General features: G+C 53.4%; 1 protein-coding gene across 2 annotated transcripts; it reads right to left on the reverse strand.

Moving 5' to 3' along the window:
• Positions 1-660: 660 nt before the first annotated feature.
• Positions 661-5,675, reverse strand: LOC114021204. 2 transcript variants are annotated; one of them, XM_027829570.3, is made up of 4 exons: positions 5,210-5,675; positions 3,239-3,394; positions 2,679-2,800; positions 661-2,154 (listed from the first exon to the last, which is right to left on the reverse strand). In XM_027829570.3, the coding sequence occupies exons 2-4, from the start codon at positions 3,248-3,250 to the stop codon at positions 1,560-1,562; spliced, it is 729 nt and encodes a 242-aa protein (XP_027685371.2). In that variant the 5' UTR covers positions 3,251-3,394; positions 5,210-5,675; the 3' UTR covers positions 661-1,559. The 2 variants fall into 2 exon arrangements, with proteins under 2 accessions (XP_027685371.2, XP_043390391.1); XM_043534456.1 differs by lacking the exon at positions 5,210-5,675 and adding an exon at positions 3,762-4,371.
• Positions 5,676-10,824: the final 5,149 nt, after the last annotated feature.

Below are 10,824 nucleotides of genomic sequence, written 5' to 3' on the forward strand. Positions count from 1 at the left end.
ATACTCCCTTGAGTCTGGTTAGAGAGTCAGGGTTGGCTTTAGGCCGTCAGCTTTTTCTCACCGTGTCTGTGCAGCACCCGGCACCTCTCACTCCCAGCCCCCCTCCCCACGCTCTAACCACTAGACCCCAGTCCCATCCCAGAGCCAGAGACAGAACCCAGTAGTCCTGGCTCCCAGGCTGTGGGGCCCCATTAAATGGATAGATGGGTACAGAGTGCTGTGGATTTACATCCTCGGGCAGTTTCAGTCGTAGCTCCCAGGAATCTCTGGGATCTCTGGCTGGGTTTTCTCCCAGGGGCCCCGTGTCTGGGACCATGCGGTGAGGACAGGGCACAGTGACTGTGCCGGGATCTGTCCCACGGCCTGTCTCCTCATTACAGAGCTCAGCTACCCCAAACCATGCCAGGGTATTGTTTTGGGGTACAGAGTCACAACCCCCCATTCCTGGGGTATCGGGATTGTCTGCTCAGGGGATCCCCACCCAAGGAGCAGGGGATGGGGGTTCTGGACCCAGTGAAACCCAATCTGCCTTGTAGGCTGTCAGCTGGGAGCCAGGCTTGACGAGATGCTGCCCAGCACCTCCAGGGACGATGTGAAACCCCCGACGCACGGACAGAGATGGGAGACCCAGACGCATGGACAGAGACGTGAGGCCCCAGGATGCTCAGAAGCTTTATTGGCAGCAATCGCACATCAGAGAATCAGCAAAAAGCATCACCCGCAGACTGGAACAACCCTAAAGCAGCCCCCCACTGACGGAGCCCCGCGCTCCGAGATCCCCACTGGCCAACTCTGGCTATGGCTCATGCCCAGGAATCCCCCCACCACCATCTGTGTAAGGGGCTTCCCCCTCTGATCCAGCCCCATCATACTGTCACCAGGCACAGTGTGCCCTGCTCCCATCCACTGCCCCCTCCCCCGGGCCTTGTGCAGGGATGGAGGCTGGGTTCTAGATCAGAGTTCTGAGCTCACTGGGTGAATGTGGGTTCTAGACTGCAGCTCAGAGACACCCAGGGATGGGGGCCATGTTCTCGACTGGAGCTTGACGCACTGTGGGGGATGAAGGTTTAGAACAGAGCTTGAGGCCCACTGTGGGGGTGGCAATTCTGGGTTGGTGCACAGTTGGGGCGAGGGACGGGCTTCTAGATCACAGATTGGAGCACACCCAGGGATGGAGTTCTACGCTGGAGCACAACCAGAGATGGGAATGGGGTACTGCATTGGAGCACACCCAGCAATGGGGCTCTAAATGGCTGATTTTAGCACATCCATGCATGGGGTTCTAGATGGGAACACACTCTGGAAGGGGTTCTAGGTTGGCACATACCTGTGAATCACGTCCTAAACCAGTGCATGCCTGGGAATAGGGTTCTAGATTGGAGCACTCCTGTGGGTTGGGGTTCTAGATTGGAGAACACATTGGAATGGGGTTCTGGATTGCAGCTTAGTGCCCGGTTGGGACGTGTTTCTGTTACGCTCAGCGAGCCAGAAGCGCATGGGCAGCGAGGGAGGCCAGTGGCACAAAGAGCCGCACGCAGCTCCCGGCTCCACTCTGTCATCTACCTCTTCCCAGCCAGGCAGGGGTTGTTTTGGGGGTCCGTCGCGGCGCAGTCCTGGCAGCCGTTGTTGTCGCAGCGCAGCAGGGGCACATCGCGCAGCCGGTGCCAGGCCTGCAGCAGGTCCTGGCGGGTCACGACAGGCCTCAAGTCATAATCAAAGATCTTCTGGAACACGAAGGCCTTGTAGTTGTTGTCGATGGCCGAGAAGGCAGCACTGGTCATCCGCACGATGTTGGAGCGCCCGGCCTCACGCAGACACTTGGTGGAGCAGGGCGAGTTGAAGGTGAATAAGATCAGGCAGCTGTTCTGGCCATAGGTCCTGGCCGTGAGCTGGGCCACAAGGCTGTTTGGTCCGGAGAGAAGACGCCACTCGCTGTGCTCCGTGTATTTCCTACTCTGTGTAACCACTTCCTTTGGCCGGGCGGCCACGATGTTCCCGCTGGGCGGGTTATACAAGGCACCAAAAGGGCCAATCGTCTCTCTCATGTCTGCTAGCTGGGTCATGGGCAGATAGGTGGCCACGTCCTGGGGGTTGCTGCAGGTGGCATGGGGCAGTGTGGCAGCAAAGGCGTATTGCTTGTTGACTCCGCCGTTACTGAAAGAGGGCAGGAGACAGAGGGGTCAGGGGGCACCAGGCTCCTGGGACTGAGCCAAGAGATGCCAAGTGAAAGGGAGAGAAAGGGGAATAGGCCTGAAAAACCAACCCAGCTCTGGACTCCACCTACCCCGGAAGCCCCAGAATCACCCCTCCCAGCTGTGGGCTCCACCGCCCCCCAAACATCCAGAATCGCCCCTCCCAGCTGTGGGCTCCGTCACCCCCCTCGACCCCAGAATCGCCCCTAGCATCGACCCGGTGTGCGATCTAATGCAGGGGTCAGTGCATCCCTGGCATGCTGGGTGCTCTCTGCCCTCAGTTCGGTGTCTCTAGTGCCTGGCACAATAGCAGACCCCTGCTCTCAGGTGGGGTCTGGGCAAAGCCGGGCCCACTGGGGCCCCCCTGAACTTGCTGGGCGTCCCTACGAACCGGTGGGATTGAACCAGAGCCATTCTCTGCTGCCCTTCGCAGCTGGGCTACAGAGGCAGGGAAGGACAGAGACAAACCCCAGGCTGGTCACTCACTTGTTCACATGATCCACGATTTTTTTGAGCGCGGCCGGGTCAATGCTCCTGGCGGTCTCTGGCCCAAAGCAGAGGAGAAGGGGCAGCAGCAGGAGTCCAGCCCTGGGCATCTGTCCCTGCACCTGAACAGAACCCCACAGCGTCAGCACCCCCAAGCCCTGGGCACAACCCAGAGCCCCTTGACCCACATCCACTAGCCCCTGCTGGGCTACTGACAGGAGAGGGGGCAAGGGATACCCCCATGGGGCTCAATAGGTCAGTAAACAGTGGGGCTCGGGGGGAGTCATCAGGGTTGCCATGGGCAGGAGAAGGTGGGGGGAGGGAGGACTCGCCTGGGGCTTCATGGGGCAGGGAAGGTGGGGAACAGAGGAGACTCCCCCGGGGCTCTATGGGGCAGGAGTGTTGGAGGAAGGGGGTGCTCACCTGGGGGTCCAAGGGGAAGGGGTAGTTAGAGGGCAGAGGGGGGACTCCCCTGAGGCTCCAGGGGCTGGGGTAGGTGTGGGTCAGGGGGCTCCCCTGGGATCTATAGGACGGGGTGGTGGGGGAAAGGTGGGGCTCACCTGGGGCTCCATGGTAGGCGGTGAAGGGTCCGTGTCTCTGCTGACAGATGCTCACACCCGCTCCCGGTGCGACAGGCTCCCAGCCCTGCTCTGTTTGGCCCCTGGCAGACCGGGAGGGGCTGTAGGGCGGGAGCTGCTGGCCACAGACACTGGGATCTGGGGGCCGGGAACAGGGTGGGGAGCTGAACAGGGGCTTTGAGAACTTCCTCCTGCTCCCGGCCAGACAGCAGTGTGGGGCAGATGAGTCACTGCTCGGCTCAAACCTGGGCAAGTTACCTCCCTGGGCTGGCACGTCTCACACCACCCTGAGGAAACTTTAAGAGGTCTCTGCGGTCAGTGCCCAGATAAATACATGTCCCCATCAAGGAAATGTGGGGCCAGACTCCCACATGGTGTAAAGCAGGATCGCTGCATTGCAGTCAGAGGGCCCTGGTCCCCAGCTGGTGTCAGCTGGCCCTGCTCTATTGGAGAGGGAATTTTGCTAATATGTGTAGGCATTCCTCAGTTTCCCTCTTTGCTTTACATTGCTCTGTAATGTACATGGCCTATAAACAGTTCTTGGGGCAGAGCCAGAGACTCGGGGTGTCAGGTCATGCCGCTGTCTGGGATGGAACCAATGGGTCAGTAAAAGCCTGGCTGAAACCGACCCAGATCAATGAAGAAGCTGGAAAGACAACGGGCTAGCAACCAACAAGCAAGAGGAAGTGGATTTTTTCCCATGTCTCTGCAGGGAAGTCGGGCAAAGGCCCCACCTGGAGAACCGAGGGGAAAGGTGCCAGCTGGCTGGGTAAAGAACCGGCCTTTGCAGAGAGAGACACACGCACCGGGAACTCAGGGCAAAGGGACAGAGACAGAGCCAAGGTGGTTTCTAGGGTCACATGGTTCAAAGCAGGGTTGGCCAGGCAGAACTCTCTTATCTCTGCCTCTGACAGCCTGAACAGTGATTACACTGACTGGGTTGTGTATTGGGGGGTGACCTGCCCCTATCACAAATGGCAGGTCCTTGTCCTGGGCGGCTACTTTATAGTTTCAGAGTAACAGCCGTGTTAGTCTGTATCCGCAAAAAGAACAGGAGTCCTTGTGGCACCTTAGAGACTAACCAATTAATTAGAGCATAAACTTTCGTGGGCTACAGCCCTCTTCATCGGACGCATAGAATGGAACATATAGTAAGAAGATATATATATATATATATATATATATATATATATATATATATACACATACAGAGAAGGTGGAAGTTGCCATACAAACTGTAAGAGGTTTCAGAGTAGCAGCCGTGTTAGTCTGTATTCGCAAAAAGAACATTAGTCCTTGTGGCACCTTAGAGACTAACCAATTTATTAGAGCATAAGCTTCTCTGTATACAGAGAAGGTGGAAGTTGCCATACATAAAAAAAAAACTTTTGTAGTGATAATCAAGTTGGCTACAGAAGTTTTTTTCTCCTGCTGATAACAGCTCATCTTAATTAATTAGCCTCTTGCATCCGATGAAGTGAGCCGCAGCCCACGAAAGCTTATGCTCAAATAAATTTGTTAGTCTCTAAGGTGCCACAAGGACTCCTGTTCTTTTTGCGAATACAGACTAACACAGCTGCTACTCTGAAACCTCTTACAGTTTCTATGGCAACTTCCACCTTCTCTGTATGTGTGTGTGTATATATATATATATATATATATATATATATCTTCTTGCTATATGTTCCATTCTATGCATCCGATGAAGTAGCTGTAGCCCACGAAAGCTTATGCTCAAATAAATTTGTTAGTTTCTAAGGTGCCGCAAGGACTCCTGTTCTTCCTACTTTACAGTTAACTGAGAAGATGGCAGCTGGTGAAACACACCCAGAAACGGTATTTAATACACATAATATCCTGGGCAAGGATCTATACACAGAATGGTTAGAATAAGCACAGTAAAGTAGGTTCTGGCATGGCTCATACTTCCCGTCCTGCATTGCGCATACTTACAGCTTACGGAGACCACTGGAAGCAGAGATGGAAGGGGAAGAAAGCGGTGCCAACCAGAAGGAAGGTTCTGATTCCGTTTACACTGTCTCTGGGATCCGACGAAGCCAAAGAAATGGGAAGTGGGGGTGGTATTTTATACCCTTCCTTGTGGTAACAGCATGGCTATGAACCATATTTGATCCTTAACCCTGATTATAATAAGGTCATTAGCTGACTTGATCCATATGAAGCTTTTGCGAAGTCCACAATATTAAGCATTAATATTCATGATTTGCATCACATATTTCTTAATTCCTGTATGTAAATGCGGTCTAACCGCTTAGTCATTGCATGGCAACTTAATTGCTAAAGGCCCCCAACACTCCCGTCTTGCAGAATCCTGTGGTGTACTGGAGCACTTCATGGTTATCTGCTGGTAGATGATGAGGAGAGTGCAAAATATCTGACCTAGGACAGGTCATCTCCTTAGATTTACAGTATTCAGCTACCTCCCAGCCTTCAGTATAACTTCCCTTCCCTCCCCCGCCCCCACCCCCCCCTGCCACCGGGCCTTGTGCTAACATGACAAGCCTTTAATCCTAGCAAGCTTAAGAACCATTTCCTTAAATCAGCCCCCGCACCAGGATCCTGTTGTGCTCAGCACTGTACTTTAGGCTCTAGAACAGGGGAGGGCAAAGTATTTGGCCCAAGGGCCATGAATGCTCACGAAATTGGGGTTGGGGTGTGGGAGGGGTGAGGTCTCTGGCTAGGGGTGCAGGCTCTGGGGTGGGGCCAGAAATGAGGAGTTCAGGATGCAGGAGGGGGCTCCGGGCTTGGGCAGGGGCTTGGGGGCGGGAGATGGATCAGGGCTGGGGCAGGGGGTTGGGTCACAGGAGGGGGTCAGGGATGCAGGCTCCAGGCGGCGCTTACTTCAAGCAGCTCCTGGAAGCAGCGGCATGTCCCTCCTCCGGCTCCTATGCAGGGGTGCAGTCAGGCGGCTCTGTGCACTGCCCTGTCCGCAGGCACCACCCCTGCAGCTCCCAGCCAAAGGTCAGACGACAGGACACTGGGCTAGATGGACTGTTGGTCTCACCCAGTATGGCCGTTCTTATGTTCTTATAAATAGATTAGTGAATAATAGTAAGGTATGAGTTGTTGACTGAGAGATAAGTTACTTTGTATATTTTGACATGTGATGTTGATAACTTGTCTTTTAATGGTTTCTAAAGCATTAACTTTTTGAATCTCAGCATGTACTGATGTTAAGTAATAGTCTGACTGTCTCCCCCACCCCCACCCCATCATAATTTCCTGCAACTCTGAACATTCAAACAAATAAAAATCTAAAACTAGTTTAAAATAAACATGGATCTCTGTCAAAACTGTAACCAAAAAAATCAAATGATTTGGGGCATCTCTAGCCAACCCCAATAGTAGCCCGTCTTGTGTGTTACCTTTTAGGACATTGATCCTCTCACCAGGTTTCAGTATCCAGCTGGTGAGGCGCAGAATTTCCTGCTTACTTCTGTGTCGGTCCCTTGTTGCTTTAAAGCAGTCAATGAGTCAGTCCTTTGGGCACCTCCCTGAGAGCCACCTCTCCCCTGCCCTGTTTTTCCTGAAAGGCTGTATGGTTTGTGACCAGGGAAATGGCATCTGATTAACTGAGACAGGATCAGATTTGGTTTTAGGCTGTTTGAAACCTTGGATTGTTTTTCATTAAACACTCATTTAACTCAAACACCTGAGCCACCATAGGGAGAAAAGATGTCTTTGTTAAAGGTTCTTTGTAAAGCTTTAACTTGCAGATCCCCCAGCCCTTGCTCCTTGGCTGAAGGGCTAAGAAAATATCTGCTTCCGTAGCTCTTCCAAGGGCGGCTTCAAGAAAAGCAAGGAAGAAAAGACCCATTAAGCCTGATATTTCTAAAACAAAACCAAGCTGTGAAATGGTCATGCTCTCTGTAACCTAAGCCCTCCTGCAGGGCGGAGAGTCCAGCAGTCATTCTGCTAGCATTGCTCCGGGCACAGGGGGACACACACACTCTGATCTCATTCATGGAGACTCAGCTTTGGGTCTCGCTTAGTTTATCCTTTCTTTTCCTGCAAGGCACAGTGCTTCACCGAGCATCTCCATTGCTGCAGTGGAGGCCAAGGAATACCGGGACAGCACAGAACTTGGAAGCACTGTGACGGGTTGGGTCACAGAGATGCCCTTGTGACTGCCACCTGATGTGCTGGGACTACCTCTGAGCCCGTTTTCCCTGCCAGCTTGGGACTTCAGTACCTTGCCTTGTTGAGCCAGACACAGTAGCCTGCTACAAACACAGACCCAGGTCTGAACCACGTCCCCCACAAGCTGCAGGCTTAATTGAAAACAGCTTAAGGAGTGTTCCTGTCTCCAGCACTCAAATACACAGCTCCCCATGAGGTCCAAACACCAAATAAATCTGTTTTACTCTGTATAAAGCTTATACAGGGTAAACTCATAAATTGTTCACCCTCTATAACACTGATAGAGAGATATGCACAGCTGTTCACTCCCCCAGATATTAATATTTGCTCCGGGTTAATTAATAAGTAAAAAGTGATTTTATTAAGTATATCAAGAGTAGGATTTAAGTGGTTCCAAGTAATAACAGACAGAACAAAGTAAATTACCAAGCAAAATAAAACAAAAACACACAAGTCTAAGCCTAATACAGTAGGAAACTAAATGCAGGTAAATCTCACCATCAGAGATGTTCCAATAAACTTCTTTGACAGACTAGCCTCCTTCCTAGTCTGGGTCCAGCAATCACTCACAACCCCATAGTTACTGTCCTTTGTTCCAGTTTCTTTCAAGCATCTCTTTGGGGTGCAGAGGCTATCTCTTGAACGAGCTGAAGACAAAATGGAGGGGTCTCCAGGGGCTTATATAGTCTCTCTCTTGTGGGTGGAAACCCCTCTCTTCTCCTGTGTAAAATCTCGTCAACAAGATGGAGTTTTGCAGTCACCTGGGCAAGTCACATGTCTATGAATGATTCAGCTTTTTGCAGGCCAATGCCATTGTTTCATGTTAGTTTGAGCGTTCCCAGGAAAGCTCAGATGTGGATTGGCCTCTCCCAAGGTCCATTGTTAGCTAAGTACTCCCCATTACTTGAATAAGCCTTCACAAGCTGTTAACCAAATCTGCCTTATGTGCTTCCTACAGCAAACACTTTAAATGCAAGCATAGAGCTCATAACTTCAGATATAAAAATGATCCATGCATATGAATAGGATGGATACAGTCAGTAGAACATAACCTTTGCAAAGATATGTTACATGGCATATCTAGCATAAAACATATTCCAGTTATGTCATATTTGCACTCATAAGCATATTTCTATAAAGCATTATGGGGTGCAACGTCACAAGCACCATCTAGGACAGGGGTCTCAAACTCAAATGACCACGAGGGCAACATGAGGACTAGTACATTGGCCTGAGGGCCGCATCACTGACCCCCCGCCCCCACTGCCCTGGCCCTGCCCCCATTCCAACCCCTTCCCCGGGCAGGGGTTGTGGCAGAGGGTTCAGGGCAGGGGGTCGGGGTGCAGGAGGGGTGCAGGGTGCAGCAGGGGACTCAGGGCAGGGAGTTGGGGTGCAGGAGGGCTGTGGGGTGCGACAGGGTATCAGGGTGCAGGAGGGGTGCAGCAGGGGGTTCAGGGCAGGGGGTTCGGGGGGTGGGCTCCGGCCTGGCGCACACCAGGGGCAGGGCAGGCTCCCCACTTGCCTGCCCTGCCCCCGCGCCACTCCGGGAAGTGGCTGGAACGGGGAGGGGTCTATGTGTTGCCTGGCTGTGCCTCCAAGCACCGCCCCCGCAGCTCCCATTGGCTGGGAACAGGGAACCGCGGCCAATGGGAGCTTCAGGGGAGGTACCTGGAGGCACGGCCAGGGCAACACACAGACCCCTGTGCCCCTCCCTCCCCCAGGTTCTGGCCGCTTTCCGGTGCGGGGGCAGGGCAGGCAGGCAGGGGGCCTGCCCTGCCCCTGGTGCGCACCAGGCTGGAGCCGCTCTAGGTAAGCACTGGGGGGGGGCGGGGGGGCCGCGGGGAGCTGGCGTGCCGCAGAAAATAACCCCATGGGCCACATGTTTGAGACCCCTGATCTAGGACCTCAGGAGGCCTGTAAATTTACTGGCGTCCAGTTTCTGGGGCCTAGCCCCATCCGCGCGCACAGCAGGACCGTCGTTTCCCTAGCTTTATCTTGGAGATCTGTAGAGTTTAAGGCTAAAAGGAACCATTAGCCCATCCAGTCTGACCTCCTGTATAGCACAGGATCATTGCCCTGCGTTCAGCCCAATCACTTGTGATTGACTAAAGATAGAGACTTCACCACGGCCCTTGGGAGTTTGCTCCGATGGTCAATTACCTGCTAAAAAATTTCTTCCTAAGTCGAATTTGTCTGGCTTCAGCTTCCAGCCATTGGTCGCTTTTCTCTGCTAGCTTCAAGAGCCAGTTAGCCCCTGGGATTTTCCTCCAGTGCTTATCCACCGTACTCACAGCCCCTCTCGAGCTTTCTGATCAGCGACACTGAGTGAGCCCTGTAAATCCAGTGGGAGTTGGGTACCTCTGAGGATCGGTGCCTCACAGTCTTTGTAACAGGATGGCTGCTACCTGAGCACCTTCTCTCGGCAGGATCCTCCCGTTTCTCCTCTCTTCAGGTCCCTTTAAAACCCCCAGAGGCTTTCCCTGGTGAACGATACCCCAGCCGGGGGCTGGTTTAATATCGGGACCAGCTTAGGAGAACCCAGAGTCCCAAGCTCAATCCATGCCAATGACACAAAAAGTCCACGCTTAGCTCTGGCGTTGGCTTCTTCCACACCAGCATCCGTTGTCCATTTCCCACCTTCCCCAAACCCCCAGGGGTTCTGTGTGTCCCATCCTCCCCATTCACACCTCACCCGGACCTGGCTCTCCCAGCCTCCATGGCCCAGTGGCTGACGCTGCCACTCGGCGTGGAACAACCCTGGAGGGAGGTCGACCCCCTTGCTCCACATTTGGGCGAATCAAAATGTTTCCTTCTGATTTCGACCCTTTTAAAGAGTGTGTTTAAAACTCCAGTTAAAGCTTCTTGTGAAACGTTGCTGGCGAGCGGCCCGGCCGACGTTAGCCTTCGGAACACGCCCCCAGGCCCCATTTCCACCCAAAAGTTGTTTTAAAAGGCTTCCAGTTGAGAAAGGGGCCGAACCCGCCGCGTTCCCGGGGAGGGCTCTGCTTTCCCCGTGGTGCCGGTTCCCCGTTTAAAAACGGTTAGTCGGGAAAATGACCAGCCCCTCCCCCAGCCTTGACATAGACTCACAGACTTTAAGGCCAGAAGGGTCCATGGTGATCACCCAATCTGACCTCCTGCATCATCGCAGGCCACAGAACCTCACCCACTCGCTCCTGTAACAGACCTCACCTCTGGCTGAGTTACCGAAGTCCTCAAATCAGGGTTTAAAGACGTCAAGTTACAGAGAATCCACCATTTGCACTCATTTAAAGCTCCTCTTCCCAGTCCTGCTCCTGTTCCAGGAAGGGAAGCCTGCTGAGGCTGGGGCAGTTGGGACATGGGGTAGCTGGGGCTGCCCAGTGCTGGGGGGGGGGCTCTTGGCACTGGGGCCACGCTGCCCAGTG

This window comes from Chelonia mydas, chromosome 23 (genome assembly GCF_015237465.2).
Source record: "Chelonia mydas isolate rCheMyd1 chromosome 23, rCheMyd1.pri.v2, whole genome shotgun sequence".
In the NCBI taxonomy this organism is placed as follows: domain Eukaryota; kingdom Metazoa; phylum Chordata; order Testudines; family Cheloniidae; genus Chelonia; species Chelonia mydas.

Excerpts from the sequence above, each read along its gene's own strand:
- LOC114021204 (XM_027829570.3), bottom strand. Across the intron at positions 2,155-2,678 it reads ATCGTGGATCATGTGAACAA|TAACGGCGGAGTCAACAAGC; the intron begins GTGAGTGACCAG and ends GCCCTCTTTCAG.